The 19601-nt window shown below is 34.9% G+C and overlaps 1 protein-coding gene across 3 annotated transcripts in view; it reads right to left on the bottom strand.

Annotated features, from left to right (window-relative positions):
* The window catches only part of LOC136828705 (hemicentin-1-like), a 195694-nt gene that overhangs the window by 98316 nt on the left and 77777 nt on the right, over positions 1-19601 (bottom strand). For all 3 annotated transcript variants that reach the window (XM_067086838.1, XM_067086836.1, XM_067086837.1), the window contains exons 24-38: positions 17804-17966; positions 16441-16535; positions 15414-15564; positions 14823-14941; positions 14144-14293; positions 13759-13890; positions 13366-13484; positions 12443-12551; positions 11393-11565; positions 10227-10389; positions 9231-9417; positions 7983-8125; positions 7247-7537; positions 6685-6824; positions 5118-5295 (exon numbers count right to left, since the gene is read on the bottom strand). In XM_067086838.1, coding sequence (XP_066942939.1) covers positions 5118-5295; positions 6685-6824; positions 7247-7537; positions 7983-8125; positions 9231-9417; positions 10227-10389; positions 11393-11565; positions 12443-12551; positions 13366-13484; positions 13759-13890; positions 14144-14293; positions 14823-14941; positions 15414-15564; positions 16441-16535; positions 17804-17966 — 2313 coding nt within the window. The remainder of the gene's footprint in view (positions 1-5117; positions 5296-6684; positions 6825-7246; positions 7538-7982; positions 8126-9230; positions 9418-10226; positions 10390-11392; positions 11566-12442; positions 12552-13365; positions 13485-13758; positions 13891-14143; positions 14294-14822; positions 14942-15413; positions 15565-16440; positions 16536-17803; positions 17967-19601) is intronic.

Below are 19601 nucleotides of genomic sequence, written 5' to 3' on the forward strand. Positions count from 1 at the left end.
ATTGCAAACTACGCCAAAGACTTGGCTTCACTCTGGCGAGAATCGCTCATTTCACCTGTTTGTTTTCCAGGTGAAAGTCGCCTCTCGCTAGTAACTGGCTTTGTTTCCGCTCACGTGTTTGTAACGCTGTCACCAGGTCGCTCTACATCTCAAAATTTGATAAAGAAGCAATTGGTGCTCTTCCCTGAGATCCGACATCTCATTTTTCCGACTGTAAAGAACAAGTTTTCACTGTAAAGCCATATTTGTAAAAAAAAAAAAAAAAAAAAAAAAAATCATCATATGATAAGCTGACTGTGTTCAGTCACGTAGGTAAATCGAGAGCGTATCCTCTTCGAGCCGTAATTCAGAATGATGCCAGCAAGGAAACTGCTAATGAATTACTTCTTATTTTCCAGAAACAAATCCTTTATGAAGGCCCATACGTATAGTAATGATGTTAATATAAAACAAAAATGTAGAAAATACAAAATTACTGACAGAACCAAGTACAGAATTGAAAAATTCTTTATGATATGGCAACATAATCGTACAGGGGATTATCTTATGGTCCAGGTACATTAACAACCAGAGTGAGAACCCAAACCCTGCCCTGCAAAACCCAATGACCAACTTTCTTTATTGTAAATATGGGAGACAGAGAGATGTATATATGTATACTAGTGGGGTTTATGCATTATATATATATATATATATATATACCTATGTATGTATGTATATATCTATATATATATATATATATATATATATATATATATATATATATATATATATATATATATATATATATGCATAATGAGTAGTGTATGTATATGCGTGCGCATGTCATGTGTTTATGTCAACATACTTGGCATCTAATGCAAAAGTATTCACAATGTATAAATAAGCCTAGATTACAGGAAAATGAGTAGGTATATATATATACATACATACATACTACATATATATATATATATATATATATATATATATATATATATATATATATATATATATATATATATATATATATATGCGTGTGTGTGTGTGTAGATTTTTAACTTCAGAACATTCTTAAAATAATAATAATAATAACGGTATTCACATCATAGCTAAGGAAAAACTGTTATATTTTTGGCATTGACAAACACTTGACAAGTAACCTCCATATAATCATGTTACAATAAAAAGCCAAACTTATCCCAGTTGAAATACTTGACTCTCTTTCTGCCTCTCATGTAAGCAGCTTTCTTTATGTTTACAATTCTGACTAACGGACATTTATACATAGCTAATGGTGTGAAATTCCTGGAAGCAGGGGAGTACAAGAATCTATCGGACAGCAGAAGGGGTTTTATCTACAGCGAGCAAAATCACCTATATACGTAAAATAAGTTGTCTACAAAATGGGGTGATCTTTTGAGCCTATAATTGCTGTCCATACTCGGCCACCTGCATACGCTAATCCTCTCCTCAACTGTTCTAGGTCAAGTGAGGAACAATGAGTAAGTCTATTTTACTTTTGCTGCGTATGTACTCCCTGGAATAACGAAAATGAAGAATCATTCACATGACAATATGCTTAACTGATACTTTCAGTACATGTGGCTTTATTCCAGACGTGCTTATAAGGTTTCATCGACAAAATTATATTTTTTCAATTTATTGTTATTATTGGTTTTGGAACAACGCAAGGAATCATCTTTCATTTGCAGTAATTATCATGTGTATCATTGCAATACTTTTGCTTACTTCATGAATTTTATTTATCAAGGATGTAATCCTATGATTTTATTCAGTTCTTTGTATTAATTTGTTTTATACATCAGAAAATTTACAGAAAAAAATGTACAAAAAGTTTACTTAATACAATTTGTTCTAATGATTATTACCACAAAACTGAACTTTTTTGCCATAAAAATAATTATGACTTTTTCTGTGACTTTATTACCGGTCACCATAACTTAACGTGGCCTTTTTTCTGTGACACTTTTATTTGTGAATTTATTACCTGGATTCTTCATACTGAACTGAACTACACAAAAATTGCATGACTTCCTGTTCGCCACCTTTTGTTTCCTGCCGTATCTGGGATAAACAGCAATTTGTCTTTTATAACTGGGGTATGGTAGTAACATTCTTTGTTACTGAAGCAATGAGAGTTACCCCAAGTGCAACAGACATTGCAGCGTGAGGAGCGAAGCTTTCATGATTAAGATAAGCATTCTGCCTTCATTTAAAAATTGTATTGCCGAGAGTGGAACGTTTTGTCATGCTTTTGTGATATATATATATATATATATATATATATATATATATATATATATATATTATATATATATATATATATATATATATATATATATATATATATATATATATATATATATATATATATATAATGAAGAGAGTGGAGTGAAGCAACCGTAATAAAGTTAAGTATTCTGTCTTTTTTTATTAAATTCATTGTTGAAAGCGGAAACTGTGTCTTATTTATTTGATACGATTTTAAAAGTGATGAAGATGATTTAATATTAGCTATAGTTCATACTTTTTTTTATTTTGATAAAAGCTACAAATATTCCTGTGACTGATTTTTTTTTTGAAGTGTGCAACGCAATCTTGATGCGGAGGGCGCCGTTGCTGACCGAGTAGGACTTACCCTAACTACTGAACAAGATTATCACGACGATATATAAACTATATTGACCGGAGATCGCTGAGGATATGGAATCGATAGCCACAAAATTTATACTTGTTAAGCAACTATCCATAGCGATCAACCTTTGAATTACTCTGTAACTACTGAATGTCCATTTTAAGATTGACTTTTCGCTTCTGCTTAATTAATCTTGATTATTTTAATATTTAATTGTATATTTGAAGAAGTATGTATGAAAACATGCGAAAGCTCATGTTATAATTACACTTGCATATGTATACTCAGCTATGGATCTTGTAATCACCATGAATTCTTTACTATTTTACTATTGCATATCACTATAGCCTTCTGAATAAACATACTCGACAAAAGCCGAGAAAGAAATACCAATGAGGTTAATGCTCTGGGGAGGTGAAAGCCAACAGCTGGTGGATCTACGCCTAAGGAGATGAATACCAATGTGGATTATGACCACACCCAAATTGTGTTTCCTTATCCAGAATTTTGAGAAAAGACTGAATGTAGAAGTGAGAAAATATGGAAAAGTCAGGAAACACGACAAGAAACCGGCATTACAATGACTGATAGACAACACCAGACTAAAATACAAATGCAATACATGTCGGGATCTAACAATAACAAAGGCTGTTTATATAACAACCAAGCCGACGCTGAACGTCCAGACGGAAGGAGTTAGGGCAAGGCCTCCCCACCAACCGCCTGAAGGAATGAACACAAGGTCAAGGTCTAGGTCACTCCCATAATAATCCCCAACCAAATATTTCAGAAGAAATCAATAAATTTATTAGACCCACAAGAACAAAAAACAGAATGTAAAACTAATGTAAAAATGTAGTTACACAATGTAATTGCATTATGTAAATGTAATGTATATAATTAACCACCCCCTAAGTAAGTAAGATTTGTAAATATAAATAACCCCAAATCCCTCCCCAGTCACATTCTCATCATACGCATACACACAAATATACTGTATATAACACATTTTCCTACCTTTGTAATCTGCAAAATATGTTTATATACTAAAAGGTCCTTCTGTAAATTCACTTACACAAAATTTTATATGCCTTGTTTTATTCACTTACACGAAATTTTGAATATTTTACCCTTCACTTGGTTATGCTGAACTGAACTACACAAAAATTGCCACCTTTTGTTTACTGCCGTGTCTGTGATAAACAACAATTTGTCTTTTCTAACTGGGATATGGTAGTAACATCATTTGTTAATGAGGCAGTGACAGTTACCCCAAGTGCAAACTACCGTTGTAACAGTTCGGACATGAACAATGCACCAATATAGCTTCGGCTTGGGAAACAGCAAATTGCTGTTTAATTCAAAACTCACTCACATAATACGAAAGGTAGTGATTCGAATATGCGGATTTTGATTTCAGTTCAATACAGGATGAGGAAGTGACGATAACTGCTCAAATTGGAAAGAGAGCAAGGACTCTGCTTGTTTCCCGAGCCTGTTCATGAATTTTTATCTCAAGTGAAACGAATTATACTTGTGATGGTTCACAGTGATTTTCATTTTTATTTTATCCAGTTTCATTACACTTTCTCGCTTTTTTCATTACACACACACACACATACACATCGTCCCACGTGGAATAGTGAAATTTAAAAAAATGTACCGTTGAATGTCTTTTTTTAAACAAACAACTATAGAATTGGGTCTCAAGTGCAAACACGCATACACATTATATGTTTTTTTTATTCAATATATATATATATATATATATATATATATATATATATATATATATATATTGAATAAAAATACATATATGTATGCGTGTTTGCGCTTGAGACCCAATTTATAGTTGTGTTTTAAAAAAGATACTCAACGATACATTTTCTTTATTTCATTTATTCCACGTGGGACGATGACGATCCTAGCCATCAGTGCTGCCAACGCCGGCTATAAACTGAACACCCGTAATGGACCTGATGGTCGCTTCTGTTAATTGCCTTGTCATTCATAAAATGTCAATTTATGTCGACTGAAATATTTACCATCACTGTAAGTAAGGAATTTTCTATTACTTACGCAAAATTTATTATATCTGATTAACCAGATGTTTTTTGACCGTTGAAGACAGAGGAAGAGAATAAGAAACGCCAAAAATTATTTTTGGTCCTACCTCATCACATCTAAAACGGTGGTAGTTGTTATCTTATTCCTGAGAACCTTTAATATACGCTAGAATAAACTTTCAGCTTTCCAATGGTACCACTTTAGTGATAATAAAAATTACGCGGGTAAAATTAGAAAGCATTTTGTGGAAACTTCCAGTGCGTCTAACTCTTCAACTGTTCCCCGAGGAGTAAATGACTAAGACCTGAGAGTAAACAATTGGGTGGCCCGTCTGGACCGGAGAGTGTTAACCAAAGTCGATAAAGCCTCAGCAATTGTACAGTAAATATGACTAGCACATATGACGTCATACCTAGAACAGTGACGTTGTAATAGACAGAGTCCGATCCTCCCTGGTTCTCAGCGAGACAAGTGTAAGTGCCGGAATCGGACACCACAGCACCTGACACCATGAGCCGACGGCCGCTGTCTCCAGCTTCCACGCGTCCGTCTAGACCGGTTCCCAGGAGTCCTTGCAGTGGGGATCCGTCCTGCGAGGGGAACCAGAAAGAGGAAAGTTTTGTTACAGAAGATTATGAGTCTTATTGTTACAATTAGCTTAATGAGAAATCTAAGTAACATACTTGACTTTCGTCGTTCTCTAGGTGCGTCCGAGAAAGGCATTTTCAAGAATGGTGTCTTTTCGAGTTATATTCAGTTATAAAGCTAAGACACTTCTTAAGATTAACTTTTACATAGCATTAATGAACTTCTGAAACTAACATTGCCTTGGGGTGTTGCGTAACTCGATAAAAGCATTTATTAATTATACAGTCCAGCGAAGATTATAACATCAGAAGATTTTACACTCCCTGACGAAGGCTGTTCTAGTAGTTGTCTTTTAGTCATTTTGAGTGTATGGTCAGTTAAACAGGTTTGTGAGTATCTCTAGGATATGTTTATTCTCTGAACAGTACCTTTCAAAAACTCTTTTTAACTCATCTCTGGGATATATTTGTGAAAATTCTTACAACTGCTCCTATTTGTGTTGATTGCAGTTATCTAATTTTATTTTGCTTCTAAAGGGAAACGTACAGGTCACTCTTTACATAGCAAGTTCTTCAACTTCTACAATTTACCAGTTCTTATAACTACAGTGGCATCGTCAGTTCGACAACAAAACTGTAATAATTTTCTTAACCAGAATTGTTTCCTTAGCTTCTTGAACACCACTGAAATAGTCCTGATCGTTTTATTCAATTTGATTCGATAATCTTTAAAGGCTTTGTTGATTACCGGTTTAAGTGTTAAAAGTTTCGTTTGTATAATGCACGTAACTTCTTGTGGAGAAAAGAAGTCTAGCGTGGAAGAGGTAGGACAAAAATTGTTGCACGGCAGAACCTTGTAATGAGTAAAGGGATGAGAAAAAATAAACATGAACAGAAAGGTAATGGAAGGGCTATACCTGGCTGGTCTTAATTAGACTGCTTATGGCTTTTTCTCCATTTAAGCTAGAATAATACAATAAACATTAGATAGGCAGAATCTTTCATGTTCAGGACCCTCTCCTTCTAGTTGTGCATGTGTCATATTTGAATTTGAATGTTCTGTTGCTGCAGGCACTTTAGTTATGGTATAGAACATAGTTTAATCATGAGTGGCATAGAATAAAGCCAATTTCCAGTCTCAGAGTGAGGAAGGATAGCAAGATAATGAGAGGGGCATTCCTGATTGATTTCCTGAGGACTCTTTAAGGAATTTAATTGTCACATTAAGCAAAAAGATTTATACTGAAACGCAATTTTTATACTTGTTTAAAAATAACGTTATCCTCACTGACTCCTATTCAGTAGGATTGCAAAATTTATGGTAACTGCAACAGTTGCAAGACAATATCAAATTTGAAACGCTCTTTAAAGCTGAATAAAATGGGATCTCACCTTTGTCCAGGTTATGTGAGGATGAGGAAATCCCTCTGCTGGACAGTAGAGCGAGAAGGGCATATCCACCAGCACCTCTTGAGAAGGTGGTGTGTCTGGGGCACGTCCAGTTGGCACCCCTAGGTTGATCTTGGCAGGAACTGGTGACAATGAAACAGATATAATTGAATCAATGTGTGGAGCATACAAGAACGAATTATTCACGCAGGTATATATATATATATATATATATATATATATATATATATATATATATATATATATATATATATATATATATATATATAAATTTCTGACTCACATCGGGATCGAACCCAGGACTTTCAAATGAAAGGCAAGGGCGCTACCGACTGACTCCCACAGGTCATATATATATAATATAAATTTCTGATTCACATCGGGATCGAACCCAGGACTTTCAAATGAAAGACAAGGGCGCTACCAACTGACCCCACAGGTCATATATATATATATATATATATATATATATATATATATATATATATATATATATATATATATATATATATATATATATATATATATATATAAGGTTCCCTACCAATCACTTGGACTTCAAACTGCTTCTCGTCGGCGCCTGCACGATTCGTAGCCAAGCAAGCATAGTTGCCAGAATCTGCCGCCTGAGAGTTGGTCAACAGGAGCTCGTTGGGTGAGGTAAGATGGATTCTGGGGTGTGCACTAAGGGCTTGTCCATCCCTGAGCCAAGTAATGGAGGGCTTTGGATTGCCTTCTACCGGACAGAACAGGATGACGTCTTTCCCGGCTATAACTTCAATTTCATTCACCGTGTCTCCGTCGCTGTCTCCCCACCCCGATATCTTTGGCGGTACTGAGGATGTGAGCGATAGTGGGAGGCTTATCAGACAAGGAATGATGATTCGAATAGTGTTTCTCGTACTGTTCTCTTTATAGAAAATTAAACTCCTGCAGTAATTTTAGTTTTGCAGGGTGTTCTGGTGTTGTAGTTTAGGTCAGGAAAAGTGAAATCGTTGAAATGTCGAAAGCAATAACTATACATCAAAACTCAAGTGGAAAAACATGTAGATAACAATAATGATGAATGCTTGGTAAAGTCTTACGAACAAGGTAATGTTTCTCATAAAAAATTACAGGTGGAAACAAGATAAATAAACAAACTGAATAAGGCTTTGCGTTGTTAGAAGTAATGTTAAGAGCAAGTATTGATTATGTTCTGCAGTGCTATAATTAAAAAAATCGTTTTCACATTAGAAGAAAGAGAGACATTACATCACAAACTAAGAAGCACTTCTCACTCATAACAGTAAAGTTGAACTGCTTGGTCGCCGTTCCCACGCTGTTTGTGGCATTGCACAGATAGACACCAGACGTGGAATGATCGACGCTGCGGAGCTTCAGTAACTGACCGTTCTCCTCTATGCTGTGGTCCAGTTCAGCACTGAAAATTGATAACTGAAATGTTATGTGCAAAAATTCTGGGAATGAACAGACGGTAAACTAAGTCTTCAGGTTATTATTAATAACAACTAGTTTTAACAAATGTAAGACTGTTCTCTCTCTCTCTTTCTCTCTCTTGCACACACACTCTCAGTCTTTTTAGATCTCTCACTTTCTTTTTAGTAACCAGCACTGACAAACTGTCAAGATGGACACACTACAATTGGAATTCAGCAAGGAAATCTTTCCCTGTAAGATACCAAAAATAATGATATAACTGAAAATAAATTATACTGTAAAATAGAAAAATGCTTACCATGTAAATCTTACAATCAAGATGCGATGTGTAATTGAAATATTCAAAATTTCGGTATTCGCACTCATCCTCCTACAAATAATACAGATAACTTTCACCTGAAACATCTCTCTCTCTCTCTCTCTCTCTCTCTCTCTCTCTCTCTCTCTCTCTCTCTCTCTCTCTCTCTCTCTCTCTCTCTCTCTCTCTCTCAATAATATCTTTATCTGTTTTTCTATGTAACTATCTAACTATCAAGCTGGGAACAACTATTCAAAAACTAATTTCTGCAATGGAAAAATCAAAGTACATTAAGTATTTCTTCAGCAAAAATAAACCGAAAGACAAATTATTTTGAAAACACAATTACAATTGAAAATTCAAGGAAGTATATGTAAATTACTAGGAAGTATATGTGAAAACCAAGTAAGAGTATGCAAAATCCAAGGAAGTATATGTAAAGTCCAAGTAAATATATGTAAGAACCAAGTAAGAGTATGCAAAATCCAAGGAAGTATGGGTAAAGTCCAAGTATATGTGGAAACCAAGTAAGAGCATGCAAAATCCAAGGAAGTACAGTATATGTAAAGTCCAAGTATACGTAAAAACCAAGTAAGATTATGCAAAATCCAAGGAAATATATGTAAAAACTAAGTAAGAGCATGCAAAATCCAAGGAAGTATATGTAAAGTCCAAGTATACATAAAAAACAAGTAAGAGCATGCAAAATCCAAGGAAGTATATGTAAAGTCCAAGTATTTGTAAAAACCAAGTAAGAGTTTTAAAATAAGGTCACCATCTGGATACTAACATAGTCGAGAGCTCTCTCTGCTCTTTCGTCCACGTGACGGATGGTACTGGCGAACCTGTTGTCCTACACCATAGCTGGGCATCCCCACCTGCCACAGCCTCCACTGCTCCACTGTTACCACCTGATGCCCCTCCTCCTCCTCCACCTCCTACACCTACTCCTCCAGTTTCATCCACCACTGGTGCCACTGAAAAATCATCCATTTGTTTGGATTGCATTGTGGATAAATGATAAAGTCATTGAACTGAAGAACAATTACAAAAACTTACTTCTAAGACAATTACTCTTGTAAAAACAATTAAACAGGTTTAAACTGGACTTACAAAAATTACAGAGTTTTATTAAAATTCACAAAAGAAGGATTTTGAATTATACACTTGACTATTTTTATGTATGTAGCATTTGCAAATGAAGTTGTTAATAATCAAAGGTAAATGATAGTACTTATACATTCATTCTTTGGTAGATGCATTTTTTAATATAGATCTACCTCGGAAGACGCGATTCATAATTAAATAGATAGGTTTCAACGAAAAAATTAAAAGCTAATTATCAATTGCCTATTGCTTTTGAGAGTGCAACAAATGGCCGCAGGCCATCTTGCTTACCCATCTATCTATCTAGCTCGAAGACCACACGAAAAGGGACTGTATTGCTCTAGTTTTGCAAAGCAATAGAATAAAAATAAAGTTTCTTTGTGGCATTCATTCGATTCCAGCTGGTTTGCTTTCCGTCCTTTAGTTTCATCCTACCCCTTTGGACTTCCTACCTAGCTGTCCAGTTGCTTTATCATGACTTTCCTCCAATTTTGATCTCTTATTAGAGAACAAATACTTGAGATGAGACTTGTTAGTATTAAAATATGAGTCAGTGGTCTCGTCAAAACACTCCCTAATGAAAAACACTCTTGTTAGGCCTACATGATCTTCCTTCTTAACGGTGTCCTGTTGTCAGAATAACAAATGCCTGTGCATGTGGCAGTCACTCATTACTTACTCAGGACAGTGACTGTGAAATTCCTGTGGGTACTTCCAGCCGTGTTTGTGGCGTTGCACATGTAATGGCCAGCATCACCCAATCTCACTCTTGGTATGAACACCCTTCTACCTCCGGGTGTCACATGGGCATACATGGGCAGTCCGTCGAGTATCCATGACACCTAAGTAAAATCTCAATTAAGAACAGTAATACTTGTTAGCTTGAATGAGGTCTGGGGCCAAGAGACATTTTGGAAGAGGCCGTAAGCATTTTGGAAGAGCTAGGAATGGAGTTAATTAAGTTTTGATAAATTGTTTGTGGAAATAAGCGACACTGGCGAATAGAGATAACCGACACATTGGAAAATGACATATGAAAGAAGTTACCTAAAATAAATGTCATATATAGGTAAGTGACACCTGGAAAATGGACGAAGGGATATTCGTGATTTGCATATAGAGATCAGAAACACTTTAAAAAACAGCTTATGGAGATGAGTGACGTCTGGAAATATGACATATGGCAATAGACGCCAGTAGGAAAAATCGTTTAGGGAGGTAAGTGACACCTGGTAAATGGCACATTGAGACTAGTGACACCTGGAAATTTGCATAAGAAGGTAAGTGACACATGGAAAATAATTAGAGATAAGCCACCTGCAAAAATGTCTTAGGAAGGTAAGCTACACTTGGAATAATGGCATATGAATAATAAGAGGTGCCTGGGTAATATGTATCTACAAAAAATGACACAAGCGCTACAAGGAAAGTCTGAAAAAATAATCTAATTAAATAAAGAGAAAGTAAAAACTAAAACGACTCGTGGAAAAATTATAGTCTGGCAAGACTTTTACTTGTTTGTGGAAACTACTTTACGGAGTATAAGTTATAAATAAATAAAATCCTTTCGTTTTTCAAGATATCTTGGTGATAAAGACTGTATGCTTCATTAAATGATGATAATCAGTGTAAGAAACATATCAAATTGATAAATTAGGTACTGGTAAGCCTTGAATGAGGCAGGAAGGGAGGGTGAGCGATAGACCGAGCATACGAGTGTTCGTATAGAGGCAATAAATACCATGTAAATAAAAAAAGGCAGATTAAGATTAATAAAAAGAGGAAAAACCCTTTGGTACTTTTCTCTAACCCATGGTGTGTCTTTCAGTAATTCTAAACACTTACCTGAGGCTCCGGATCCCCGCTGGCCTCACAATCTAGATCCAGTGTATCTCCAATGTTAAGGACGACATTAGGCTGATGGAAATATTGGTTGAACTGCGGGGCTACAAGGACCTCTAGAGGGAAGAGCAGGTCAGTTTCACCAGCGTCGTTGGTGGCCACACACCTGTATATACCTGGGTGGGGTGCAATTAAGATCTAAGGTAAGGAAGTTCAAGGTACCAGTGATTTTCCTGTAGAGCAAGCCGGTAGAAGAGAGTTAAGAAAAAAAATTGGAATGGTTGGTGATCTGAAAGAAAGGTCTTATGAGAAATGGTAGTCAAAATAAGAAAGCTTATAAGTAATGGAAACTAATGACTAGATGATCCAGTTCTAAAGACAAAGGAAAGATGGATTGTAATGCATAGCACATCGAAAAAACCAACGATTAACAAAATAGTATACTCTGATTTAATTAACGATTTTAGAAAAAGCCTTAGGCGAAAAGAAGGCCAAATCAAAATGATTAAATATAATAAAAAAAATGAAAGGGTACGATAGCTAATTGGAATCAAGGCTTACGAAAAATACAAATGCTATTGGCTGAATAGATGAAAGACAGGGCTTATGAAATGAAATTCAAAACGAGGATTATAATGAGCGACGAATGCATAAAATCTGCTTAAGAGTAGGAAAACGAAGAATTAATGAGTAAGGAACAGTTTTAATGAATGAATAACATATATGTGACACATGATCTTGACACAAAGAAAACTGCTGAGCTTGATGGTGTACTGAAGGAGATTATAAAAGAAATGCAACTGGTGATCGTAAGAGTACCTTCCCAAATCTACCTTTAATCCCCAAGAGATAATTATATTTTCTAATAAAAGATAACGTTTAGTATAGTAGGCACTAATCATAACTTCACCAAGTTATTTCAACATTATTATCTTTACTTAACTGAAGCGAGTCTCTGGCCTATTCTACTCAGTGTTTTCATACCATCACCTAATATGAAGTTTTGCCTTTTTTTACTTAATTATTACTGATTCATAATCAATAATCTTTTACCTTGGTCATCTGCCGTTGCCTCGAGAATATGAAGCGTCTGGCCGCTATCTTCAATCACAATATGGGTCATGTCAGCTCGATCTTTGGTGGAAAAAATTGATATGCCGTCCTGTGAAGTATGGATGATATTGCATTAAGTTCTACTTACCTAACTGCCCGTGTATCTGTTACATATGATCATGTATAATACCTACTGTAGATAACGAAAATGGCGTATAAGAATGCTTTTCAGATATGAACAAGACCAGTACAAAGAATAGACCAACTCGGAATTTATAAGCTCAAAACGAAAGGTACTACATTTTTAGTGGTATTTTACTGTTACATAATGTACTACTCAGGGCTGGAAACTAAGAAGGTATTAAGGGCATATTTATACCTCAAAGTAATAATACAAATTACTCGGAATCATATAATTCTTTTAATATTAGCTATAAAAAGTCAAGAAACAATATGTAACGAAATAAGCACACCCTAAGTACGTATTCTATTAAATCCCAGGAATAGGAGGCACTTGGAAGATCAGCACCTACGGCACTGGTGTCAGGCACTGGAGACTAAGTATGCTTTATTAAAGCGCAATTATTAATGGGGTTTGTGTAAATATAAAATTAACGGATTTTTTTTTATTTCAGTATGGACAACTCGTTCGCTCATTAAGGTAAAAAAAAAAAATGTTAAACATTAAGACTATTGATAAGTATCCGGTGTAGAGTCTTTCTTTGCTTAGACCCTAATATGTATTTTCACAAGAAATTGAGCTATATGAAAGTGGAGATTGAGAGCTAATGGCTTACAAAGCAATGGACTGATCGAATCATGGGGCTGCCGCACAGCAATGTATCGTAAGAATAACAAGGTCCATTTGTATCTAAAAAGCCAAGTACAAAATAATATTTCTAAAACAATCTGGATTCTACAACCTTGAGCCAAGTTATGGTGGGCAGAGGTACTGCATCAACAGGACAGTTTATTCTGACACTTTCTCCCTCGATGACAACAGGAACACTTGACACCTTCGTCGAAGATACTTTGGGAGGAACTGGGAAAGAAATGATAAAAGATTTTAGAGAGTTGAAAATTATTTACATGATTTGGAAGCAAAGTGGCTCTGGATATAAACTTTCTCTGATCAAGAAAGGTTAGTTAACGATACAGGATGAGAATAAACTGAACTGAATAATTGCGCCTAAAGCCATTATTATGTGAAAAACAAGGAAAATTTTTTTTAATAACTTAAAAAAAATTATCGCCTTTAAGAACAAACTGCCAACTTCAAAGTCACTTAAGCACATTGAAAACACAACAACACTTACTGAGCACCTGGACGCTATAGTTGATGTCTGTGTAGCCAAGGATATTTGAAATGGTGCAGGTATAGTTGCCATTATCCGGTAAGCCTGCTCGGTAAATTTCAACTCGTTCGCCGTCTTCTTGAATTTTTACATCTGAGAGAGAGAGAGAGAGAGAGAGAGAGAGAGAGAGAGAGAGAGAGAGAGAGAGAGAGAGAGAGAGAGAGAGAGAGAGATTTTAATACGATGAATAAGGGATTGTCAATCAGATATATCTTCCCGTTCACGTAGACTGATTTCACCTATTTACGGGTGACTAATCTAATACGAAATGATACAGTCTCAGTCAGTCTGACTTGACGAGAACTGGGGAATGCAACTTCCAAGGAGAGCCCATATCGACACTTACTATCCTTCGCAACGAGAAGGTGACCATCCTTCGTCCATTCCCTAGTAGGAGTAGGATTTGCCTTGGCAGGACACGGTAGGATTAGCCTGCCTCCTTCCACCACGCTCAGTTTCTCTCCTTCAGGATTATTTACCTCAGGTGAAGGAGGGTCTGACGGAAAAAATGAAAACGAAAATGAAAACTGCAAAAAGCCAATACAATTTTTTTTATATACCATAGTAACAGTTTTCATTTTATTTTATTGGATTTTAGTGTTCTTTTCTACAAAATTAATGCGTTCTCAAGAGTATCAGATTAATAAAAAGAAAGTGTTTGAACTGATAAAGCTTGAAAATGAAATGAGGCAAGTAAAAATTTTAAACATTTTTCATCGCTCTACATCAAAAATTATTTCCTCTCTCTCTCTCCTCTCCATCGATATATATATATATATATATATATATATATATATATATATATATATATATATATATATATATATATATATATATATATATATATAGTCTGTGTGTATTTATGAGACAACTACAAACAAACACCACACTTAACAATTAATAGAAATTAATAAGGATACAAACGCCTCTCTTTTGACAGAACTCTGTTTGCATACATGAAGCCAAAAAGGTAAGGAATAACACAAACGATTTTAAACGTAACAGCAATAATGAACACTGCTCACAATTGACATTAATAACGAACGTCTTCGATGCTTCTCCAGCCCTGTTTGTAGCAATGCAGGTGTACCGACCAGTCAGATCTCGAGTGACATCTCTCATCATCAGGTAACCGGCCATTGGTCTGTTGATAAAGTAAGTTAAGGGAGGTTGAGCTGCAACTTACGTCTTGAACCAGCAACGGCAAAGAGAAATGATTTGGTGGTAATTTTTAATGTAAATTTATCTTTCCTTATTTTTTTTAAAGCAATGAGAACTGAAAGGCAAAACAAGTCTTATAAAAACAAAGTTTCTTTTTCTTGTTTAGGTGTTTTAGCTCAAAATTATGCTTTATTGCCATTTATGAATGTTGAGAAGATGCACGGTAAAGTTAATTTTTTTTATTAAATGTTTATGAAATTTTGCCTTCTAAGATAATTTAATATCCATTTTTAAAAACAGTAAGTGAATAAACGAAAAAAATTGCAAATAGATACATAAATCAATAAACAAAAGGCCAAAGTAAAATTGAATCAAACAAATAAATAAATAAATGAAATAATGAGCGAATACAAAATTAATGAACTTAAAAGAGAAATCTTTTATCGAGATCGTACATCAAGTGTTGATTGGGTTCTACTTCAAAACCTTTGGTCCTCCAGACAACTTCAGGTGGAGGATGACCTCTGACCTCACAGGGTAGCTTTAGATCTTGTCCCTCATTCACTGTTAACGTTTCATCGCCAGGTGGTGATATTTCAGGAATCTCTGAAAGGATTGTAATACATAAATTCTCATATATAGCCACCTCTCTCTCTCTCTCTCTCTCTCTCTCTCTCTCTCTCTCTCTCTCTCTCTCTCTCTCTCTCTCTCTCTCTCTCTCTCTCTCTCTCTCTCTCTCTCTCTCTCTCTCTCTCTCTCTCTCTCTCTATATATATATATATATATATATATATATATATATATATATATATATATATATATATATATATATATATATATATATATATATATATATATATATATATATATTCTACTGCAGATATTCTGTGACTAATGTCGTTCCTCATCCTGCCCTCATTCATTATATTTTCTCCCAAATGCCTAAACAGACCAATCCTTTCCATTATACCGCCACCCATATTAACTTTCATTGCATGTTTCTGGTTCCCATTTATCCTCAAAGTTTTAATGTTACTCTTGTTTACTTTTACCTTTCTCCTCCAGCAAGCGCTTTTAAACTATTTCAATACTTTCTTCATTTTCGCTGCACCATCCAGAATCAATACCATATGCTCTGTAAACATCAGCATTCCACACTCCAGTCAGGACCCATTTTTTATCCAAAAACACTGCACCAACATCCATCCTCAGGGATATTAAACAGCTATGGAGACATAACACATCCACGTCTCAGACTAACTTTTACACCAAACCAGTCACTCCTCCATCTACATATTCCAACACTTACTTCAGTCACCACAACAACACCTGGTCTGTAGAACCAATTCAATGAATGAATGAAGGCAAATGGTCGACGCGATGGTTAAATTGTGGCAACCTCCAACCACTTGAAAAGTATGACAGAAAAACACTTTAACAAAGATCTGACAGAAAATTCTGCTCATTCGTTCTCGTACTTACTTGTGATAACAACCGTGACTGGCCGTTTCGCCGATCCTGCGTCGTTCGTAACCAGACATTCGTACCGACCTTCGTTTTCAGCTGTGGCAACTAACCTGTTTTGGGAAGTTGACAACTGCAGTCTGTCATTTCTATTCTAATATTATTAACATTAAATTAATTATTATTATGATTATTATTATTATTATTATTATTATTATTATTAAAGTAGTTTAGCCAGACCACTGAGCTGACTTTCAGCTCTCATAGGGCTGGCCCGAAGGATTAGATTAAAATACCTGGTCAAGGCCTGAGGCAAAGCACTAGCACCCAATAGGCCATTCAGTACGATGATGAACGAATTAAAATTAAATTAAAAACTACACATAGGCACATGCTCTCATACTGGAACACATACATACAATAAATACATTTACTCATGCTTCCTTACATACACACTGAAAAGGTATATTAAGATTCAGAATATAAGTTAAGTAATATTTAAAAAATTTTCTTTATTTTTTTTTAAGAAAATGTGCACAGCTACATTTTTGAAAACCCAGTTAAGACAAAATCTAACCAATTATTAAAAATAATATAACAGCTTTTCGCATCATAAATTGTTACCTTTTCACCTGTCAGTGCAAAGTTCTATATAAATTCATATGAGGTCTGTTTTTTTTTTTTTTTTTTTGGGGGGGGAGGCAACGAGCGTTTTATCTACCCATTAATAAACCATAAGATTACTGAATAATATAAGAGGGCAATCTTTGAAATAATCAATAATCTAAGACAACAAATCTTAAAATGCTGAATCATCCAGGTCAGGAAATCTTCGAATACTTACTAACCTAGCAAGCCTTAGAATAGCTAAAAATCTAGGTCCCAAGAAGACCTAAATTAACTCATAATCTAGGTCTAATCTAACCATCTTGGTCCTAGCAAGCCTCTGTATAGTTAATAGTTTAGCAAGTCTCAAAATAGTCAATAATGTTGATTTACCAAGCCTTTAAGGTAACTAATAATCTGGGTCGAACTTATGTCTTAGTAAGCCTTAAAGTAACTATGTTGAGGTCTCAGCTTGCTTAAAAATGCTGCTGTTAATAACTTTAGTCATAAAATATTAACTGCGGTCTTGGAGGACAGTAAGAAAATACTTAATCTAGACTTAATGCGGGTATTAACACAGCATCCTAAGGTGGTCAGTTATTTTACGATTGATCTAGATATTCATAAGCCCCAAAGAAATCAATAATCAGTCTCATCAAGCCTTAGAATAATTGTTGATGAGGTTGTTAACCAAATTCTAATCCAATTCTTAGGAAGTCTTACAAGAGTCAGTGATGTTGGTCATGTCGAAGAAAATGAAGCAGACAGAACGTACCTCAGAGTACCGTCTGGCAAAGTGTTATCATACATGATGGTCTGGTCAAAGCGTATCCAGGTGATTATAGGCAGAGGTGTACCGGAAGCGTCGCAAGGTATCTCAACTACTTCTCCTTCGCTCACTGTGTAAGTTTCAGGGTCGTCCTCGATTGAAGGAGGAACTACAGAAGAAAAGAAAGTGTAGTATTATGAATCTGTAGCATTTACCCTGGGTGAGATAGATATTATTAAAATTGAGGCTTCACTACTGAAAGGTACGATTTAAGAATAACAACCACGATTAAAAATTTATTACAGTTCGCTTATAAATAACACAAATACTAATATATATATATATATATATATATATATATATATATATATATATATATTATATATATTCTTATGCTGTGGTTTTCATAATGCAGTAATCTCCCCGTGTGTATGTGTGTATTGTTGTATACTGTATGATCTTTTGTTCAGATGCACATATGCTGTAAAAGAGTTAGCGTACAGTTACAGTGAATAAACGCTATATGGTTTGAGAGGACGACGTATGCGTCGAGCTGAGAGAGACTTAGAGCCTTGATCATTGTATAGAGACGCGTTTGTTAGTCCAATTTTCAAAACTGCTTAAGTAATGCATTCCTATCACCTTCTCAGATGACTCCATTAGCGTACAAAGGCGTTATGGGCCGCGATCAAAAAACTGTGGGGTGGAAAATTCCATTACGAAAGTTGCCGAACGTCACTGAGGAATGTTATGTGAAGCGATGTTTTCCATTCTTATTATAATAACTAGAGATTCTCTTGTTCTGAAACTATGTAATGATAAATATTAGTGTTAATTGTAATTCCACTTTGTCTCTAATTATCATTTTAAAGAGTTTTTAAAATAAAAACCTTGTCTGGGACCTGTTCATGCACCCATAGGCTGTTCCCTACCACGTAGATAGACGCCCTTACAAGGGGCCGAGATTCAGAGACCAAAAAGCGTTGTGGAAAGGAGCTGCATTTTTCCGCTCCGCGTCTCTCTCTCTCTCTCTCTCTCTCTCTCTCTCTCTCTCTCTCTCTCTCTCGCTCGCTCACTCTCGGGATATTACGAATGTCCCGTTTTAATGTAATTGATATTTTGATAGACGATGGTCACTCATATCCTTTAACGGTTTAATTCCTTAGTAAATGTGTCTGAGTTATCTGAACAGTGTATTTTGTTAAGTGTGTGTGTAACGGCGCCTGATTAAAAACACGAAGCAATTTGGTACCAAGGTATTGTAAACATAATTGTGGGTTTCTAGTGCACTAAGAAAAATATTTAGAGTGGTTATATGTAAAGATACCTTTTCACTTTTTTAGTATTTTTTCGTGTTATATGTTTTATGCTTTATCTTTTGAAGAGTTTTTCTTTTATGCATATATGTGATGTGTTTGCTATTGCCTTAATTTTTGCTTTACATTTTTTTATATTTAATCTTTTGCAGAGTATATTTCTGTGTCTTTTGTACCCACATTTTTACATGATTGATTTATTTGCCTTATTTTGTTTAACACTGGGGAATTGAAATCTTGTTAACAATTTAAATTCTTCTTTAATAATTTTTGATTAATTGATAAATTAATTTCTGATTTAATTTTGACTGATGATTAATTCAGATTTAATCCAATTTTTCAAGTAATAATAAATTTCCCTGAGACTGTTAAATGTCATGTATAATCTTTGAATTTAGAAATAAATTTTTGTATTTAAAATATTGTATCAGAGTTTCATTCATTGACCCACCAGTAATTTTGATTTGAATTAGAGATAGAGTGGTAAG

The sequence above is a fragment of the Macrobrachium rosenbergii genome, chromosome 43 (assembly GCF_040412425.1).
Source record: "Macrobrachium rosenbergii isolate ZJJX-2024 chromosome 43, ASM4041242v1, whole genome shotgun sequence".
In the NCBI taxonomy this organism is placed as follows: Eukaryota; Metazoa; Arthropoda; class Malacostraca; order Decapoda; family Palaemonidae; genus Macrobrachium; species Macrobrachium rosenbergii.